General features: G+C 38.2%; 1 protein-coding gene across 1 annotated transcript in view; it reads right to left on the bottom strand.

Annotated features, from left to right (window-relative positions):
- PDE1C (phosphodiesterase 1C) overlaps positions 1 to 22,848 on the bottom strand; it is a 248,497-nt gene that overhangs the window by 188,833 nt on the left and 36,816 nt on the right. The window contains exons 2-3 of the mRNA XM_063304072.1: positions 9,518 to 9,568; positions 7,563 to 7,734 (exon numbers count right to left, since the gene is read on the bottom strand). Of these exons, the coding sequence (XP_063160142.1) occupies positions 7,563 to 7,734; positions 9,518 to 9,568 (223 nt within the window). The remainder of the gene's footprint in view (positions 1 to 7,562; positions 7,735 to 9,517; positions 9,569 to 22,848) is intronic.

Raw genomic sequence — 22,848 nt, 5'->3', positions numbered from 1 at the left:
TTCGCTATGCAAGATATTCCATGGCTGAAGGTCAACAGACTAAACACACAAAAAAGAAAGCAACCCCCCTCTGCCACTGCAATAGGCAATGCAAATGGACTGTCAGGATCAGTGTCGCATGCAAACTCTTCTTTTAAAAACATTTTTCATAAAGCTGCCAAGAAGCATATGATTATTTTTTGTTAAACATACTCTCTTTGTTCCTACTGTTTTATCAGTTTCTCTCCAAATTACAGTTTGGAAAAGATACACTAAGGAATGTATGAAGTTAATCTGTCATTTCTTTCCCCCATCATCACTCTGAAATTGCTGTCAGACTGAGAAATCTTTTCTTCTTACTTAAGAAAATAAAATCACAAAGGTATTAACATTAATGTGGAACTGAATTTGGAAGAGAAGTTAAATTATATCACCGTGTCGTAGAATTTTAAATCCTGACTGTAATGAAAGTACCCCAAAGGACTATTGTGTATAATTCTCCTCCCCATTGGGGGGGGAGATAACAGAAAATTTGGGAAATAAAAGGCTCTCAGTTCTACCATTATTGACTACTTATTCTTGAAACCTGTATACCTTAGTTCAACTTAACTTTAATTTTCTTCTCCCAAACCTGACACTCTCCAGTATCCTAGTTATTATGGCTGGGCTAGGATGATGGCAGGTATATTCTAGCACAAGATAATTTGCAGCTGGAAGTACCTTTCCTCAAAGTATTTAACCCTCCACCACTACATTTCCTTTTATAATAATCTTATGAAATTGATTAGGCTGGAAACATCATGAATGAATAGATATCTGAACTCAGATATCCCTGGTCCAAGTATAATGTTCTAACCATTACACAACATAGAGAATATAAACCATCAATTAAAAAGAAAAAGCCCTACATCAGTGAAATCCTGGGAGGCTTGGAAGATTGGAATCTTTCTCTTTCTGCCAGATAGTCATCAAGTTTGGATTGTACTTAGATGTTCCTTTCCCAGGAGATAACGTTGTTGTTGTTAGTTGCCGTTGAGTCATTTACGACTCATGGTGACCCTATGTATAACAGAACGAAATGCTGTTCGGTCTTGCGCCATATGCTTGACTGTTCCAATGTTTGCATCCATTGTTGCAGTAATTGTATAACATAGAACATCCTATAATGTCCCATAACATTTTCTTGCCAGTCACTAACTTCACATGGCATGATAAATCAAAGAAGAATGTCCTTCCCTTGGTCTTATCAATTTTGAAGGCCTGATCTGAGTGTGTTAGTATACTACATATACCTCCTGGCTGATCAAATGCAGACAACAGTATGTTGGCTTGCAAAATAATCTCTAGATTGGAGGTCCTAGCTTGCATAGAACAGCATGAGCCTGCTTGGGTAAAAGTAGCCTTTGGTCATGCTTGTGTTACACTATCCAAAATGTGCCAAACCTGACCATTAGCAGGAAATGCTGCCATTGCCTTTGACTAAATCTGATTGCTTAATGCTTTAAGAGAGAGAAGGAAATGACTATAGCTAAGGCTGGTCTACTCCTTCTCTCTCTTACTAGAAAGCCTTACTGTAGTGAAAGTCTTGACCAGTTTGTGCAGGTGCACTCATCTGATGATGACCATTGCAGGTAGAAGCTTACAACCTGAAATGGAAGAAGAGTAAATGATAAAGAATATGATGAAATGAAGGAACAAAAGAAAAATAACTTTGTTTGTGAAACTAAAAAAGTGGGGAGTGGGGAGAATGTAATAGATTTGAATAGAATGGTCTAATCTTGTGGAACGGAGTTAATGAATACATGTATGGAAGTGAAGGTGAATTATTTATAATTATTTATTAATGAATTTGTTTATAAGTGAAAGGGCTAAAATGTATCTCAGAAATCTCTAGTGTTGTGGATGCATATGAAAATAAGCATTCATATGTTGGTGGTAGCTGCATGTTAAATACCAGTGAATGGTACTAAAAGAAAAACCAGTAATGAGGATTGGGAATAAATGTGTGGTCCAGACAAATGTGATTAGGTGGAGGGAATTACTCTGTTAGGAGATATGAATGCATGGGTGTGAATGAGACACATGAGGACAGAAAAAGTAGGCCATTTGGAGATCCAAGAATGAATGAGAATGATAATTGTGTGTCTGCTTAGAAAGATCTGTTCGTTTGAGAAACATGGTTTAAGCATAAGTCTAATCACATGGTATAGAGTGTGAAGAAGATGACCTTGATAGAGATACACAGGATTCATTACCAAAGTGACAAGAAGAAAAACATGTCTTAAGCCCAAAACATACAGAAGGAATGCAAAAGTGGCTCAGACAGAGACCTCCCTAATTCACATGAGTTTAAGGAAAGGAGGAGGTAAAGATTATGCTACTATAGCCAATCTTAATGAGATTAGGTTTAGTCTTCTGGTGGAGTTGATTTCTTGGTCTGGTCTCCATAATCAAGCTGACATCTGGCTATTTGATGGATGCTGATGCTAGGGAGAGTGGAAGGCAAAAGGAAGAGGGGCCGACCAAGGGCAAGATGGATGGATGATATTCTAGAGGTGACGGACTTGTCCCTGGGGGAGCTGGGGGTGTCGACGACCGACAGGAAGCTCTGGCGTGGGCTGGTCCATGAAGTCACGAAGAGTCGGAAGCGACTAAACGAATAAACAACAACAAAGGTGAAAGAGGATGTACATGAGAAAAAGTATAATGGGATTGCTGTAAAAAATGAAGAGAGAAAGTATATACACATTGTATAATAATGTATATACAGAGAAAAAGATAGTCGCCATGAAACCAATGAAAGGTTTAGATTAAAAGAGGCAGAGAAAATGCAGAACAATCTTAGTGGGGGGGGGTTCTAAAAATTGAAGTGTGTAAAAAGGAATAAACAAGGAGACTCCTGCAGAGTAAACTAAATTAAATGTGATGACACTGTAGAGAGGGGATGATGGAAGGCATATTGTACAGACTTGTATGGCATTGAGAGTGACATGTGAAGAGTATAAACGAAAAAAAAATGCTGTATATGTTTGTGTCCAAAAAAAAAGTCATTCAGAAATATATAAATGTGAGAAAGAATATTTATTATATATTTATGGATTTAGAAAGTGCCTGATACAGTGAACAGGTCTGAATTATGAAATGCTATGTGTAAGTACAGAGTAGAAGATTTGTTGCTAAATATGATAAAAGCAGTGAATGATGGAAACAAAGCATGCTTGAGAATAGGTTGAATACTTACAGAATGGCTGAACATGGAGCTGGGAGTAAAATAATGCTGTGTGATGTTCCCTTAACTGCTGAAAGTATCAATGGATAAATGTGTAAGGAATGCTGATGGTAACTTTAGAGGTGTTTTGGTTGGTTAATATACAGTATATGTACTTTCATATGCAGATGATGCTGTTGGAAGTTATGCATAAATGGTGAAAAACTAAAGCAAATAGTTTTGTCCTTATAGGATGTTAATTAAAGACAAAGAAATCGCAAAGAAATTTTAAGATGTCCACATGCTAATAGAAAGGCAGTGGGTAGCAGTCAGTCAATCTTTATTTCGATCAGTGACCAGTGGGTAGCATGCTGCCTGTGGTGAGAAATGAGTGTTAGTCAAAAGAAGCAGTAATGACCGTATAAAAGCGTGCTTCTCTCCGTTTGTCATATGGAAGTGAGAGTTGGGAATGTCAGAAATTAGCTGAATGCAGTGGAAATGGGTTACTTGAGAAGAAGGATGTCTGGTGAAACAAAAAGTTAGAGAGTAAAGAATGTAGATTAAATACAAAAGCAAGTGATCAGTACAAAAGGTCACTGGTGTTATTTGACACAGAGATAGATAGAATTAATGAAGATCTATTTGCAAAACACACATGTAAAGGAAGAGTAACCAGTTGAGAAGAAGGGGGAAAAAGAAAAAGATGGTTGGATGGAATTGATGAAATCCTGAGAAAGAGAGATGGGAGAAGTTTAAAGAACAAAAGGCAGTGTATCAGTTGTTATTCAGATGTGGTAGAAGAAAGGCTAGAAAGATATGGACAGATATAATGAATGGAGGTGGTGTAAACTAGATTTTTTTTTCTTTTTCTCATGCCTTTAATTTATTTGGCTATTATTTCTTACTCCTCTTCTGCACTTTACATAACATTGCTTACCCCAAAAAGGAATAACATGTCTACATATATATGTATGTAGATCTGGATTTTTGTACATTACTTGATTCACTCTGGATTACCCCAATGGTTCAGTTTAATTTGAGGCTTTGCCCTCTCATTATCAAGAAAAAATAAAAGAAATCAAAGTTCTCATCGAAACAGGATCGAATTTTCAGGAAATCTAGACTATTAGGAGTGAAAAAGCTGTTCCAGATTCCTTATAAATATGTATAGGGGGTCTCAGGTTAGATACCTTTAAAATCTTAACACATTCATAACTTTTTTACTTCAGGATAGAACTCATTGAATGTTGCAGTCAGCATATACTGTATGAAAATTGCAGCAAAGATATAATAAGGAACATAATGGCCAAATTTAAAACAGGTCTGTTGAGTGGCAAAGCAGATCATAATGAATTACAGGTAGTTCTTGTTTAGCAACTGCCTTATTTAGTGACCATTTCAAGTTACAACGGTGATGAAAAAGTAATTTTACAACCATTTTTGACCTTCTCAGGTCTGTAAAGCAAAGGAAAGCTGAAGTAAGATCATAAGCACAGTCACAATTTCACATAGCAACTGATTCACTTAATGACCAAGTTGCCGGTCCTAATTGTGGTTGCTAAATGAGGACTACCTGTATTATGCTTCTCCCTGAATGCAGTGCACCTGTTATTTGTGGTTGGACCAGAAGAATAAGAGAATGGCAGACTATCTTTTCCATAAAATAAAACTATGTCAGCTAGCTTACATAGTTTACATAGCATCATGACCCAACAGCTCAAGATGAGAGACTTAGCAATACTGAGTTGAAGCAAACATTAAAACTAAGATTTTCCCATCCACACCCCTTCCATCTTCCTCAAGACAAGTAACTAGGACAACTAGCAGTTGTCTTATCCCAAGAGTCACGCTGGTTTGAAGGCAGCCTGTTAGACACTGATTCCAATAACCGTCTTTCCTCCCCAGGGCCGCAACTGGGGGTGGGCAAGCAGGGCATGTGCCCCAGGTGCTGTGCTGGGGGTGCACCGAAATTGCGTGGAATCCATGTTTTCCCCGGGTGACACAAACCCTAGTTGCGGCCCTATTCCTCCCCTCCCCACCAAGGTCTTCTACATAAAAAATTATGCTTTTTTTCATTATTGGCAGAATGCCACATCTTTATAGAACTAAGCTAGAAATGGGACTTCATAGAGAGTTTTGAAGCAGAAGAGCAAGAATTAAACACATCAGCTCCAGATGAATGAAAAGCTATTCTGAATCCATACTGTAATTCAAGTTTCACACAGATCAAGAGTGCAACCTTGAGCATTTTCCTGGCCAGACAGCCAGCACCACCACTGTAAATTCTTAGCCTTCTAATCCCCAATCAATGTGCTGTAGTCTGAGCAGAAGTTACATTGACATCGAAATGCTAAATATTGATTGGATCATTACATGCTTTAGGAACTCTTTAAGTGTAAAGAGGGACAACCCAAAATGCTTAATACCAAAGTGCCCTGCACATCCTCAATGTCTCATTTAGAAGCGGCTTTTCACAGATTATATGTGAATGTTTTTTAAAGGTTCTAAAATATCAATTTAAAATATTTTAATTATTTGATCTACAAGACTCTTAGTTCTGCAGCTTTATACATCCAGTGGGTCAACTCTGCAAGTCCACAGCTAGGCAATGTATATCATACTAGTAACGCTAATGGTCTCCTGTTCTATTTAATTTCGACTCATTTTCAGGAGCTCGTATGTGCAAAGGAAAATTGAAGAGGCAACACCTCTTTCTGGAACTGAAGGCATATCTAAATAGAGATTGTGCTTCCAGCAAATGTATTGAATTTTTCCCGTCTAATAATTGGGGTGATAACCAATACAGGAACCGACGTCTAAACATATCATTATCAGAATACATTTCCATCATCATTCATTAGTGGCTTCATCATTTTTCTCTTTTTTGCTGTAAGTTTCACTTCACATCTTCTGCATATTTAGTCGAGATAGGTCCTTCTGTGTTCAGGTAACCTTTCTTATTTATTCATTTAAAGAACTTATATGGCTACCTTTGTCATAATGATCCTAGGTGGCTCACAACAACCAGTAAAAACAAGAATAAAAACAACAACACCCCTCCCACCCAGCCTCCTGACCCAACCCTCAGCTTAGCCCAATGCTTGGGGAAGAGCCATGTCTTCACAACCTTCTGGAAGGCTAAAAGGGTAAAGACCCCTCAAATCTCAGGGAAAGCACAGCAGCCTCAATTGACTAAGAGCATCCAAAGTACAAGGAGATAAAATAGTCCTCTTCTCTCTAAATGGCAAGAACATCCTTTCTTTAGCTCCCAGGAGCTCTTCCCTGGAGTAACCAGACCTGGTTACTATTTGGATGAGAAACCTCCAGGCAATACCAGGTTTCTTGATTAGATTGGTAAATTTAAAAAAAAATTCCAGAAGCAGTGGCAAAACCATATGAAATGTCCATAAATTGCCAGAACATCAGTTCAACTACTACTTATTCCCATAAAAACAATGTTAAGGAAGCAACTTAAACAACAAACTATTTCAGATCTATTTAAATATTTTACTTTCTCAAAAAAATTTATTTGCTTTGGACCACTGATGCTCTATTGCATTAAAACTGATGCTAAAAGGATGTTAAATAGTACCAGTGCAATAAGAAAGTTTGATATTTTAATGAAGATATGTTGATTCTATGGCTATAAAATTGTAAAGGCAACAGAGGAATGATCTAACTCTTGTCTTCATCATTACAATATCACCATGCACCATATACTTCTAGTGGCAAAATGCACATACCAAAGCAAAACTCTGTGTCTGTGTGGATGGATGGATGGATGGATGGATGGATGGATGGATGGATGGATGGATCTCCACACACACACACACACACACATAAAAAAATCATCAGATATTAGGTGTTTCTGAGCCAGAAATCAGCTATTGACAAAAAAGAGGGAAAAAGCCAGGGGGAAACATACCAAACTTGACAGTATGACTTTAAAATTGCTTTGCGATCAAGGTTCACAATAGGCTCTCATTCCTTTCTCAGTGTTATTACTGCATTGCTTATTTTTGCCATCAACAAAGCTGTCAGGTTTAACATCATCATAATAGTTCTCCAGTAAAGATACCCTCTTACTTTCCCAACAGAGCATCCTCCAATGGCCATGCTGTCTGAGAATTTTGGGAAGTGTAGTCTCATTTTTTTCAAAGGTACCAGGCTAGGCCAGCCTGATGAGGGCTTATAAAGATCAGAAGTGACCACAATAACACTTGCATTCTACATTTTAACTAGAAATATAGTCTTCTAGCATTTGTATATTAGCACTTTTTGAAAGACTCTAGAGAGTAACCTCTACTATCCTGGTTATCCCAGAAAGTTAGGAAATTCCACCTTAAGATCTGTACATCTGTATTATCCACCAAACCTGAATGCAGTTTTCACTAGTGCTTCAGGACTTTCCACAGGGGGCAGCTCATCTGCCAAGATTTCCTCAGGAGGTCTTGGATCATGGATGATCGTTGGTTTCTGTTTTTCCTTGAGGTTTCCTGTAAGCCCACCAATAATGGCATTCCACAGGCAGTTCTGGGATTTTGATCCTGGATAGATAAAAATGAAGACAAAGCAAAGGTTAATAATTCTACATGAAAGGTTATCACTTCTGGGGCCAAAGACTACCAGTGAAATTGGCTGGATTGACCAACAGATTTAACTTGGTGAATAAATTAACCCAGTTTTGGAGTTCCCTATACTATCTAGCCTCCTTTTGTCTTTTTCTTGGGCAAGTACACCTAAACAAAACATCCATAATTGCTACGGAGCTTATGGAGCCATTGGCATGCTTGGAAATAAGGAGATACCAGTGACTGGTTCTTTGCTTTGCAGCATGCCAGCTTCCTTTTTATAAATTTCTATTATTTTTATTATAAAGTAAAAAGTCAGATTGAGCAGAGACCTTGGCACAATGAAGATACATTGGCAGGCCCCAGCATCATTTTGAGGATTCCAGCCTAGGAGAACCTATGAAAAAGGCTTTGGAAAAATTATTCAGCTATAGAATTTTGATTTTAATGTGCTATCTTCCACATTCACAGAACTTACAGAATCTTATTTTCAGATTAAGTGGATCAGTATGTTGCTTATCAAATGTGATTGCTGTAGAAGGAAATCCAGAGAACACTTGCCTTTGGCCTTATTATTCCTCTGAGTGACAATTTCACTATGTAGTATCTGCAAATTTCAAAAATAAATCTCCTCAAATCTTAAAGGGCTACAGAATGTGTGTCTGAGTCTGTGTGTGTGTGCGCACGCGCGCACACACACACACACATACACGGCCTCAGTGAATTTCTAAAGCTAATCATTTGTTTATCTGTTCATTTGCCTTATGTTAACAATTTAACATGCCCATAGTGTTTAAAGTGAAGTTACACTGCCACCACGTGACTTTCTGGGAATATTGCATCCATTTGTATAAATCTATTGATCGCTGAGCTCACACTGAGCACACTGGTTACTATGATCATTTACACATTGCCAAAAGAATAAAATTCATTATTTTAAGCAAAAGGTGGTGAATTTACCTCATCATTTTGTTTAAAAACTGTTTCTAAATAACCCAGTGAAAGTTACATTTGCAAATGCATCCTTACTGGTGGAAAGTTAAAAATATTTTTTGCAAACTAAAAAGAAATACAGCAAATGTCTCCATATGGGGAAAGGCTGCAATCAGGTAACCTGGCACGTTTCATTCTCATTCTGTTATGAAGGGGCCATTTTGAAGTCCAGCTTTCCCTTCTTGTTGGATATGGATTAGGCAGTCTTTCAAAGAGGAAAAAGTATGTTTTACTGAGCCCCAAATGCCTCTCAGGATGTCTTCTGGGAGAGCAGATAATGTAAAAGGAATGTTCTAGAACCTCAACTCCTTATCAACCCCCATTCTTCCAACCCCTTTTCTCTGGGACCTGAGCTGTATGGAACATCTGCACACAGTCACTTCATGAAATTCCATGGCCAAAGACGGAAATCCTAGAGAAGGAGGCTTAAAGGAAAAACAGGACCTTTCCCTTGGCCTTGGTGAGCCAGACTGAGAGATCTCATGGGGATCTCCACAGTCCAAGACCCTTAATGGAAAATACCTTCAGTCAGGGGACTAAATTCTTCAAATTATCTGTTTTGTAAAGCTGGACAGTTGACTTCTGCCAACAGGAGTATTGGAAAGACAGCAGGAATCACCATCATCATCACCATTATCACCCCTTAAAATATCAGGAGAAAGGTTTTTCTTCCAATATTTATGGCTTTGTTTCTAAAAAGTCTGGACTTCCAATATTTATTTATTACTAACATTCAGGAAATAAATTAAAGGGCTAGACTACTTACGAGCAAACCGCGACAGAGGACGAGCATTCTTGTCTCCCGTCTCATTTGCGACTAAAAGAGAAAATACCATTCTTATTAAATTCTATCTACTTGATAAATATGATACATTTCCCATTCTTCCCAATACTGGATAATAAGTAGCATTTTTAAAATAGAATCCTAGACATTTTTACTCAGCAACCACATCCTCTGCTGAATTCACTGAGGTCTATTCTCAAGTAAATGGAGATTATATTTTAGCCTATTTCTCCTTTCCCAGTGTTCTTTGTTACTCTCCAACTTATGTTTCTAAAAGCTTGCAGAAAAAAACATATTTTGGGATGTTTTTGTCTTGTTTCTTTGTGAACAAAGGAAAACTAGGGTCAGATTAAAGAGAAATGCAGTGCCAGCAGAATATACATGTCCTGACTGAAAAATCGATATGCATGGTTTGGTAAAAATGCAATGTCCTTGTTCCATACAGCTACCTTACCATACATACAGCACTGACAGTCCCAACCTTCAGTACAAGAGAGGAGGAGGGTGAAGAAAATTTCTGCAGCTATTTTTATTTACTAAATGTATATCTTATTTTCCTCTATAACCCAAGGAAAAGTGCATGGTTCGTTGGTTCTATTTTATCCTCACTACCCTCCAGGGAGATAACCTGTTATAAGCTTATGTCTTACCTCAAAGCCAAGTGGTGATTTGAACCCAACCCTCTATATTTCTAGTCCAAAATCTCAACCACTCCATAACACTAACATGTTGAGTTTGGATTTACTTTGGAGCACAGATCATTACTGTAATACTTGATTTATTCATAAATATAAAGCAGAGCTCAGGTGGAAAGAAATAACTCAAACAGGCCCAGCAGATCTTCTAGGCCCACCACAGAGCTCTGGAATACTTTTTTATCATGGACTGTCTTCCTCCTCTGAAACTGCTTCCATTACTATCTCATCTACAAATGCATAATGCATAGTTCAGCTGGACAGAATGCCTCAAAGTGATAGTTTTCTGCATGCAGGACTTTCCAAGAAAAGAAGGAATAAACTGTTTTGTTATGTCTCACCACAGGTTCCAACAATTCTCAAATGTTAGCACCATGGATGGAACATTGTCTGACACCAGCTTAGGCTCTCTTGGGAAAAGAGAGGAATGATGTTTTCTGGAGCCTCCAGCGACTTTCTCCTTTCTAATGTTACTACTCTCAGTGATTCTACATTGGCAAAATTAAAGTTTATTTAGGAGTACCTTTAAACTACTTATGGGAGTTGGGGAATGAAACTGAGACTGATATGGAAGAGATGATGGTATGGTTTTCGATGTGGTCTAATTGCCCTGCTTCATTCATGATTTTTGAGAGAGGTGGGAATACATACCATCATTTTCTATTTGAAACCCTCCTGTTTTTCTCTGCCATCCTTTCTATCCTGGTTCTTTAGAACTATGTAGAAAGTTCTTCTTTTTTCTGGGTTTGCTATGAAATTCTCATGTATGATGCATGATGTTCTTGTATTTTAGATATAAGGGCACCTTGGGGTTCTGTGAGTGTCTTTGCCTTTCTTTGTACAATCTTCTGTTTAGTGGTCTGCAGCCTCCCTGGATTCCTTCACCTTAATCTAGTCCTAAAGAGAGGCATCACAAGCTTGGGCAGCAAAGACACTGTTAAAGGATGAAAAGGTGTTAGTGTAAACCAGCAGATGTAGCACCCTCTGTCATTTCTTCCCCCATCCTTACAGGGGAGATGGGCGGTGATAACAATTTGACAAATAAACAAACAAATAAATAAATAAATTTCCTTTAATAGTAAGCTCAAAACTACTATAAGAAGAAGTTTGCAAGAAATTTTTCCCCTGAAGGGCACTAGAAAAGAGACTCAGAAAAGGTCCTTTCCCAGGGATAGAAATTTTTTGTGAAATTGCAGTGCAGTCTTATTCTTCTAGAAAAAAAAGTTCATACCATATAAGTGGAAAAACTGAATAAAGTGGTGGTGCAAGGAAGAAGCACCCACAAAATGAAGTAAGGAAGGTTGTGGAAGGCAGACAAAAGTGTCCTAAATGAAAGTCCTGTGGAGCTTCAAATCCCACTGGGATTAGCTTTTTAGTGAAGAAAGAATAAGGTATCTTTTACGAATAATGCTCTGAACTTCTTGAAGAATGGGGGACAGAAATGGAAGAATTTATAGCACAATCCTGTATTTTACTCAAATCTTAGACCTATTTGTTCCAATAGGACTTGTTGCCAGAACCAAATAAATGGGTATACGACAGCAGTGCAGCAATAGATTTATTGTGGCCTATCCAGTGAGCACTTGGAGGCTTATGAAATGCATCACCCAACATTGTTGAGGATTTTAGGGACAACTTCAAAACAACTTCTAGTCTATTCCTCACAGGAGGTGTGAGGACAGGTTAATTTAAAATTTTTAAAAAGTTAAGCTTTTGGGAAGGAACCAAGTGAGAAAGTCTATATTTCAAAAACTAAATAAATAAACAAAAGTAAATAAATAAATCTTTTTTCTTCTAGGCAGCAGTTCCATATGGTCTAGTATGATTGCTATTTTTCTGGTGATCTTCTCTCATTTTTAGGTTATCTGCTTTCATGCACAGGACTCCAGCAGGATTCTGGAGAAAGAATTTGTCTATCTGCTGACACAAGTATTATTATCACATTGCATTCTGGGTAAACAATGCAGGACCTTTGGGTGACTCAAATTCTTTGGTTTTGTTTATTCTCAAGGTGAGTCCTAATGGAAGTCTACTTTTATTAGAAGTAAACCAGTAATCAATCAATCTTTCTTTCTCTGTATTTACATTGTATTTTAGTATGGTGTAAACCATAGCAAGGCATGAAGATTCAGTCGCATTACAAATTTGATACATAAATAAATATGATGCTAGTGATCTAAATGGCCTCTACAATCCTATGATTCCCCCATATTTTTCATATATATATGTAGAATGTGTACATCACATTCATTTCATTTTCCTATACACACATTTCATCTTTAAACATTAGTTCTGAAGAAAAATTGGCAGCTGGAAATATGATATGAATTTGCCCTTTGAAATCCAGGTCAGCTTTTTTTAAGAAGTGCTCATACTACCATTCCTGAAAAGAGGGGGCAGAGGGAGATAAACTTTGCACAATCTGTGCTTACTCTCCAAAACATTTCATATCATATGGCACTTTTTGGACAGTTTGCTTTTCACAGACGTCTTAAAATCTGGTTTAAGTACAAACACAATGCTGAGTGCCTCTACTGAGACTTAAATCCCATTAGATAGAGAACCTGCAGCCCTGAAGAGGTTGCTGAATTACAACTCCAACAGCCCCAGCCAGCATGGTAAGTGGCAAAGAATCGTGTAGTCCAGCAATATTAGGAGAACCCTTATACGTAACTTAGTGGGCTTATTTCCTCCCAAGCTTACATAGAATTGCATCCTTTGGAATTAAAGGTCCAATGATTCAACAAGTAGTATTAAAGAAATGTCCGTATCTCCAAGCTCTATCCTCAGATAATATAGTTAGACTGACTATTAGACAGTTCACTAAATGGGCTGTCAACTGGCCAGAATTGTTTTCTTGGCCTACTGCCAGCATTGGAAAATGGAAAACTAGCCAATGAAAGACTGCATTTGTCATTTTTATGAGGCTCCCTCCATGATATGTGGATTGCAAGTTTTTGGCACCACCCTGTGGTCCATGTGTAGCATCTTTCCCTACAGAAGATCAAAATACACAAGTGTTGATCATATATTCAGACTGTGTGTGTGTGTGTAACGATGAATGTACTACTGAGCAGTATAAAACTGTGACAGAACCGAACTCCATGTAATGCTGTTGTTGATATGGAAAATCTTTCTGCCCTTTCTGGTAATAAAAAAACCCTGTGGGTTGTTCTTCCATTGTTTCCCAAAGGAAACCAGCACTAACTTTAAACTGCACCAACATCACATCAGCATCATCACTGTGCTAAACTCAAATATGATTTCACTACCGAGAGGAGATATTTTTTCCGGTTATTAGCACCATTTGCTCATTCTTTTTTCCTTTGAAAATCCAGACATTTCTCCCGAACAAGTACAGTCCTGTTTTTTCTCATGTGTCATCCTATTTATTTGCAATCATCAGTCTGCAGTAATTCACTGAGCTCTCATGACCATTACAGCAGACTCTTTTGAGGTCTGAGATCAGTTAATGCTATGGAAGTTATACAGCACCTGCTATTGGCACTTGGCTGGTAACATTTGTATTTATGCCGATTGATATTATTATTTCTGCTGACAAAGACATAAAATGTCTCACAAGCATTGTATGTAGATAAGCATAATTAAAACAAAAAGTTTCATACAAGATAGATGATGGTTTGTAATTAACCCTCCATTTCCTGCTTCTTCTCTATTATTACATGACCTGCTGTACCACCTATCTTTCATGGGGCACATAGAGAAATCCCAATAATTTTTCCCAATATACTTCATGAAATCTCCCTGTTCAAAGACAGTATATTTCAAAATGCAGCTTGCTGAAGGGGTGAGACCAGAGGAAGGCTGTTCCCTTCGTATTCATATTTCAATAATAGGTTATCTAGAAGCTGACCGTGCCACATTAAATATTTTCAAGCCATCACAACTGTTTGGTGCTCTGATTAAGGGTAAGATGCCATCCACTCCATTAAAAAGAGAGATGTAAGTCATTGCACACTTCACACATTTGTTGAGGACAATATTAGTGGAATATCAGTGTAACTACTTGCCCCACAGTGAAAGGAACTGTCATTTTTTTGAACTTATTTTGATTTTTGATTCATTCACTGATTATGTGAGTTGATCAGAAATTGAAACTCAAAGTCTGAAAAACAGAAGAAGAATCAAAATTACAACGTACCATTTTATACTGCTTCCATCATATCTTAATGAGATCAAGACATTGTGTTGTGCATATGCTAATTTATATGTATAAATACACAGTGGAAATATAGTACATTTGCAATTGAAATAGTTTCCAGAAAGGTAGCAGAGTTAAGTCTTTCAGCAAATACAAAGAAAGCTTTTTGTGATACTTTAAAATTAAAATTAAGACTAATTTATTATGCTATATACTTTTGGGGATCCAGTCCATTTTATCAGATGTGATCATTGTCATTTAGCACTATGAACCATAAATCAACTAGTCCATGTGCAAAAGAATACACCAATATGGGCAAACATCTGACATCTCAAATGTCAGTATTCCAAAAAACAGTGAAGAAACATTTTAGCTTCTTGTTATATTCTGTCATCTGTAGTATGTAAATAAGCATGACTGATATTTTGATTATATTACTGTTACTGTCTATTTCCTAATATTGGCTTTATTCTCTTAACGCCCTCACAAAAGGTAGGAACTTAAATATACTGATTTCTTGGCAGACCACCTCAGTGTAGCTACACATACATGTTTCTTTTCCAATACTCTACTTACTATAAGCAATAAATGTTGATGATAATAATACCAAATATATAGCATGTACATTCAGTGACTTCTAGGATATCTGGCAATAGAAAGACACACCTAAAAAGGAATAATTATATTAATTCTCTCCCTTATTCCCATTGAAATGTCATTATTAGCTATAAGTGTACCTTCTCCAACCATTAGCTGTGTAAGAAATTCTCCATAAATTGCCTTCTGTGGGTGGGATAGGATAATTAGCATTTTATAATGGTTAGCACAGTTCAGTCAGTAACTTTTTGTTAAATAAACTCTTGTTATGCTAATCTTAGAAGAGAACAAGATGTATTCCAAGCAGAGAGCTGCCCTTCCTTCAGAGGAGGTACTAATGCAGTGAAATTATGTCACAGTGAGAAGCAGGGAGCTGTGCAGAATTACCAGTCCCAGAGATTCTTGTGTTTAGATAGGAGAGAGGGATAGTTGGTGGGAAGAAGAAAGGACCATAATAATTATGAGTATTTATCCCAGGGACGCTGGGTTTCAGTGCTTTGTTGTTTATTCGTTTAGTCGCTTCCGACTCTTTGTGACTTCATGGACCAGCCCACGCCAGAGCTTCCTGTCGGTCGTCAACACCCCCAGCTCCCCCAGGGACGAGTCCGTCACTTCTAGAATATCATCCATCCATCTTGCCCTTGGTCGGCCCCTCTTCCTTTTGCCTTCCACTCTCCCTAGCATCAGCATCTTCTCCAGGGTGTCCTGTCTTCTCATTATGTGGCCAAAGTATTTCAGTTTGGCCTTTAATATCATTCCCTCAAGTGAGCAGTCTGGCTTTATTTCCTGGAGGATGGACTGGTTTGATCTTCTTGCAGTCCAAGGCACTCTCAGAATTTTCCTCCAACACCACAGTTCAAAAGCATCGATCTTCCTTCGCTCAGCCTTCCTTATGGTCCAGCTCTCGCAGCCATATGTTACTACGGGGAACACCATTGCTTTAACTATGCGGGCCTTTGTTGTCAGTGTGATGTCTCTGCTCTTAACTATTTTATCGAGATTTGTCATTGCTCTTCTCCCAAGGATTAAGCGTCTTCTGATTTCCTGACTGCAGTCAGCATCTGCAGTAATCTTCGCACCTAGGAATACAAAGTCTTTCACTGCTTCTACATTTTCTCCCTCTATCTGCCAGTTATCAATCAAGCTGGTTGCCATAATCTTGGTTTTTTTGAGGTTTAGCTGCAAACCAGCTTTTGCACTTTCTTCTTTCACCTTCATCATAAGGCTCCTCAGTTCCTCTTCGCTTTCAGCCATCAAAGTGGTATCATCTGCATATCTGAGATTGTTAATGTTTCTTCCAGCGATTTTAACTCCAGCCTTGGATTCCTCAAGGCCAGCTTGTCGCATGATGTGTTCTGCATACAAGTTGAATAGGTAGGGTGAGGTTTCAGTGCTGCTGGAGGCAAATGCTGGCCTAAAATCCGTAGCACTAAATGTCTTTCCTTGCTCACTCTCTCTTTCTTTTCTTTCATGTGCCCATGTGCAAAGACTATGCTACCATATTTGGCTATAAACAGAAATCACAGAACATTGATCTTTTGTTTAATGTTTTAGCCTTCAGTGCATCAAGCCATTGTCTTAATGTTCCCAAGAGCACCTTTTTTTGCCAGTCTCCATTCAGAAGCCTTAGAAACAGTCATGGACTCTATTAGTTATCTATTGTCACAGTTATTTGGTATGCAACCAAATAAATAACTAAATAAATAAATAGTTCATGTTATCAGTACTACCATAGAAAAACAGGAGACGAAAGAGAATGGCTTAATTCTTACAGCATGGTAAGCCCAAAGGAAATACAGAATGGCTTACCATGCTGTAAGAATTAAGCCATTCTCTTTCGTCTCCTGTTTTTCTATGGTAGTACTGATAACATGAACTATTTATTTGTTTGTTTATTTATTTATTTATTTTCTATCCTGCCTTTATTATTTTTTATAAATAACTCAAGGCAGCGAACATACCAAATATTCCTTCCTCCTCCTATTTTCCCCACAACCCCTGTGAGGTGGGTTGGGCTGAGAGAGAGAGACTGGCCCAAGGTCACCCAGCTGACTTTCATGCCTAAGGCAGGACTAGAACTCTCAGTCTCCGGGTTTCTAGCCCTTTGCCTTAACCAAAAAACTTAACATTTTCATAGTCAGACTCACAATTCATGAGATGGGCATTTACATAAAACACTATCCTAAATACCATAAATAAATCTATGTTTCATGCATGCAGATCACTTCCATGGAAAACAAATGCATATGTCTTTCTTCCTCTGTGACTTTGCTCACCTGGCATACTTAACTGCATCAAGAATTGCTTGGATTAAACAACTTCCCTATAGTTAGCCATACTGGGTAAACGATGTTGTGAGACCTTGTATAATTCACTTTCCAAACCAAGTTGAAACCCACAATAACAGAGCTTTTCTAGACCATCTCATTCTCCTTTTTACTTTTTACCCCCAAATCCAAGCAGACTAAGGTGAGTGTAAAAGGGGCAGAAGTGGTTGGGTAGATAATTTCCTTGCATCCAGCCATAGTGGTGCTAACCTTGATCAGGATCCACTGATTTTTGGTTGCTTGGTTGGTTTATTTTTTGTTCACAAAACTCACCAACACTCCACCCAGCTTCCCAGTATTCTTTGCAGTAACTGGTCATACTTTAAAAATGGTTGTCCCATGATTGGCTAGCTCATCATGATAGTGTTGATTATTTGGTGGAGTAACTGACCAGTCATATCCAAACAGAGCTTGTCTGCATACATGTGGAACATGTTGATCAGCCATTAGGATATATCCTTCTTGCATTGTTTTATGTATTGTAATAGTCCTCTGACACTGGGATGCCAAAGCATACTAATGAGAAAGATCTCAGAACAGCTTGGCAGTATTGCTCTCTTTGAAATATTTATTTATTTTACCCAACCCAATATAAATCAACAATGCACTTAAGACCCTGCTGTCCTTTTCCCACTTCAGCATTTAAGCAGTGACGATAAACATTGAAATAAAATATTTCTTTAAGGGAGCATTGCAAAGCCTCCCCAGTGAGTTGGGCTTCGGCTACCACAAGTGCAGTATTTCTCAACCGTAGCAACTTTAAGATGTCTGGACTTCAGCTCCCAGAATTCCCCAGACAGAGTTGAAGTCCAGACATCTTAAAGTTGCTAAGGTTGAGATATACTGCACTAGTCAAACAAAGGGAACTGTAGTTGCAACAATCTAAAAAATAAAGACTCCCTCGAGTTGAGCTTGACTCTTGAGGACTACATAGATATGTCCATGTTATTTTCTCTGCAAAAATCCAGGAGGAGTTTGCCATGCCCTTCTTCTGGGATGTTAATGCTGGAATTTCCAGGAAATTTCCCACCCAAGTACTAACCAGGTACAACTCAGCAGTTGTTTTTTTTAGATTGGCAAAGATTGGCTAGATGCTTCCATCTGCTGTGGCCCTCACGTATTTAGAGGATGCCAGGCTGGCAGCTGCTGTTTTAAAAACTCTTAGCAAATCTCATTATGAATTTCTGTATCACTAGGCAGGAAGATGACAAACTAAATGGTTTCTTCAGCTGCCCAAGTAAATGTCATAAATTAGCCTGCTACCAACACTGTTATATAACTCTATACTTAAGGTACTTTGTTTTTAAAATCAACAAGGAGTTCAGCAAGTCCCCAGAGCAGGAAATGTGGGCAAACATTACAATGCAGATAGGGCATACTTGCTCCTTGAGGGATTTCATTTGATTCAGGGAGTTGTTCTGTTTTTCAGAACTCTTTGAACTGCATTTCTGGACTGAATATTAACACCCAAACAATGATAATAGGTCTCCTTTCTATTTAGCTATTGATACTTCTCTCTTTTGCTGGAAATATTTTTGTAATTTTCATAATTGTGTCCTGCAGAAAAATAATAATGCGGTTGCAAGCAGAGAAGGAAAGTGAGAATCCCAAGCAAGTGGCAAATGGGAAATTCCAAACCAAGATTTCTCAAATCCAGACATACAGGGATACCAGGATTTGATTTATTTTTAACAGAGTCACAAAGGCTTTTGTGTACAGAATCTGAAGTTCTAAATAACTCTTAGCTATTACGTGTTTTTCAAATAGAAGTATGTTCATATGATGCAGAATAATTTAGAACGATCAGCAGAGATTACAAAGGATTCCCACATTGACCAAAACAATATACTTACATGTTTCATCATTGCCTCTCTGGAAACTTGACTGTATAGTGTATATAATGTAGAGCCAGTTTGGTCTACTGGTTAAGGTGCTGGGCTAGAAACCAGGAGATTGAGAGTGCTAGTTCCGCCTCAGGCATGAAAGCCAGCTGGGTGAGCTTGGGCCAGTCACTCTCTCTCAGCCCAAGAGCCAATCAGGCATGGTAGGAGAGTTCTAGTCCCGCCTTAGGCCTGAAAGCCGGCTGGGTGAGCTTGGGCCAGTCACTCTCTCTCAGCCCAACCCACCTCACAGGGTTGTTGTTGTGGGGAAAATAGGAGGAAGAAGGAGTATTTAGTATGTTCGCCACCTTGAGTTATTTATAAAAATAATAAAGGCAGGATAGAAAATAAATAGAATATTGACTATGACAGTCTTGCTCAAGAGTGCCTAACATCAGAAAGTCTAGGTTTTAAAGGATGGCATAATAATATATCTAGAACAATCAGCACAGGAAACAGGAAAGACAGCTGAATGTCACAGATTATAGGAAAACAGCTTCCACAGAGAGATTCAATAGAGCAGTGCTAGCTGGGAAATTCTAGGAGTTGAAATCCACACATCTTAAAGCTGCCAAGGTTGAGAAACACTGCAGTAGAATAATGTAGCGACAAAGCTGGAGGAATGGATAGATAGCAGTAGAGCTGGTAGAGAAGAAGCAAACTAGTTGCAATAAAAACTGAGTTTTCTAGAGTTCCTAGTTGATTCTTAAATGGTTACAATAATCTCTTGAAACAGGAAGGAGGGATGTACTGTCAGGAGAGAGGGAAAAAACCAGTCCATGCAACCATTTCCATTACGTCAAATTCTTTGTGTTCCACCAAATGCCTGAAGAGGTCTTGACTCCCAGAGAGGTATAAATATTATAGAACTAGGCAATTTTTGGTGTGGGGGGGAGGGAAGGGCTCCCTTGACCTTTCAGTGGTATGCCAGGAGCCATGATCCAGAAAGTAGGCAGAAATAGAATGAAAACTAATTGTGATTTAATTAGAATTAATTTAAGCATGTGTGTGTTCGTGCGTGCCTGTGTTCCCCTTTCTGTTGCATTTTAAAAGTTATGATTTGGTGGCAGTATTTAGGGCACTACTCTTTATGGAGAGAGGTACAAAGCATACACCCCAGATCTGTACCCATCTCCACAACATCATAGTGTACTGTATTACATCTGAATCACTTTATCCCAAATCAGAAAGGGTTCCTTCCATTCCCTCTAATTCTTAACTTTCTATAGAAGGTGTTCAAACCAAGGCAAAACAATGCATTTAATCAAGAGAATTCCATTTTAAATGAATATATAATGAACACCATCTTTGGCTTCCAAATCATGGTTACTTAAGTATATAGAAATCCATTAAGAGTGCATTTGGATAACAGCACTGTCATGCTGAATGGAAAACATTTAGTATAGATACACATACTACACATCGTGTTTCTCAGATTTATGAATCACAGTGTAACATAGGCCCCATGAGTATGGCCTCTGATTTAAATGTCATAGCATTAGTAAATGAGTTCCCACGAGCATTTCTCAAGTAGTTTTCCATACCTTGCTGGTTAAATGTTGTTGAAACACTAAGGTTAACACTAAGGTTGTTCCAAATACAAAAGCCTTTAACTTCTCCAATGTGTCCACTCTTCTATTTGCCTGTATCTAAATCAGCATAACTTACGCATTATTTGTTGGTTCTGGTCACATCATGGAAAGTGGATATATATTGTAGGAAGTATAGTGTATATTAGCCTCGTGTGCCACAGAGTGGTAGGCAGCAGTATTGCAACCGAAACTCTCCCCACGACCCAAGTTCGCTCCCAGCAGAAGCTGGATTCTCTCTCGGGTAGCTGGCCCAGGTCGACTCAGCCTTCCATCCTTCCGAGGTCGGTAAAATGAGTACCAACTTGCTGGGGAAGGTGACGACTGGGGAAGGCAATGGCAAACCACCCTGCTCTATAGTCTGCCAAGAAAACATCGTGAAAGCGGCATCACCCCAGAGGGTCCGACGTGACTCGGTGCTTGCACAGGGGACCTGTCATGAGCACTGATGGTGAGCAGGAGGGGGCCCCTATCCAGGGGGGAAAACGCATGCGTGGTAGCGAGAATTTGAGCAGCCATTCAAAGAGACACAGAACAGACCCGCCTTGACTTTTGGGGTTTGTCTGTATGGATTTTCTCACGCTTCTTCAGTTTGGTAGGATTTTCTGTCTACTGTAGCAGTAATAAAACACTAGAGACGTATTCCTCGTCTCGGCGTGGTCCCTGCTTGTCAGGACAGGACCTTTCACCTTTCACCATAGTGTATATTAACTAAACTTCCAAATCAAAGTCAATCAGCTGACAATAACCATCCAGTAACAATGAGTACTGTACAACGCCTTGGGAAAACTCTGCTTTGAAGGGTTTGTTGCATTTTTTAAAAAATAAAAATAAATCAATAAATGTATTGGCATCCTGGACATTTTTTCCATGGTAAAACATCATTATGCCACCACTCCCCACCCCACCCCCCATCAAGATCTTAGAAGTGTTTCTTATTTCTTTTCCATTTTTAGCCACATGCATTACATTTTCTTCTTCCAACTTGTAAAGCAATATCCCAAATTACAAAGAGCTGTTAATTTGGATCCTTTCAAATAGTTTGGATAAGCAAATCCAATTCTCTAAGCTCATAATGGGTATTTATATACAGTAAACGGTGTTTTCACTAAGCACTGGCACCACATTTCAGCATTATGTGAGGGAATTACTTTACATCATAGATCATGGCCAAGGAAGTAATATGTTCAACAATTTCATTCTTAAAAATGAATCAGACCTTGGAACTTTCACTATCTATTTATCTCTTGGGATGGCAATTTTTTCCTTTGGAAATGTTTCCCATTAGAATCCTTCATATTCTTATAGTAGATTTCATATAGCATCTGTGGCACACAAACAGCTTTTGAGATCCTTCATGACTAATAATTCTATACTGAGATTGTTTTCTTGAAAGGTAGCCTAACTAGCATGTTTGAAAACCTACTTTTACCTTCGGCAAATAGTCAGTTTTCCTTATTTATTTTTTAAAAATTTAATGAATGGACTGGGTGTAACCTACAAACCAGCCTAGATATTATGCTAAAAGCTGCATGCAAATTGCCAAATCTACAAACAGTTTAATTTTCCAGAGATTCTTGTCATATACAGTCCCCCAAAAGCTTCATTAACATAGAGATGATGCTCATTAAGCACTATGCCAAATTGCTTTTTGAAGACCAATTACATATTTCTCTTATACCTCTATTTCAGTCATGGATTTCTTAAAAGCAGCAGTTCATCCAGGGGAAGAATGCAAAGTAGTCATTGTCTCCTTCCTTACTTCCCGCACACAATGGCCATTTTTGCCTATTCTTGTTTTAAAAAAATGTTTTTAACAATATAAGAAACAAAAGAATTACATCAGTGATATCACTGTTGTAATTCTTTTGTTTCTTATACTGTTAAAAACATTTTTTTAAACAAGAATAGACAAAAATGGCCATTGTGTGCAGGAAGTAAGGAAGGAGACAATGACAAATTTGGACAAGATTATGAAGGGCAAGGAGGTTTGAAAACTAAAGATCAAAATAGTTAAATCAATGGTCTTTCCAGTAATAATGTATGGAAAGCTAGACACTGAA

The sequence above is a fragment of the Candoia aspera genome, chromosome 4 (assembly GCF_035149785.1).
Source record: "Candoia aspera isolate rCanAsp1 chromosome 4, rCanAsp1.hap2, whole genome shotgun sequence".
In the NCBI taxonomy this organism is placed as follows: Eukaryota; Metazoa; Chordata; class Lepidosauria; order Squamata; family Boidae; genus Candoia; species Candoia aspera.
This window is presented reverse-complemented; position numbering and strand designations above follow the sequence as displayed.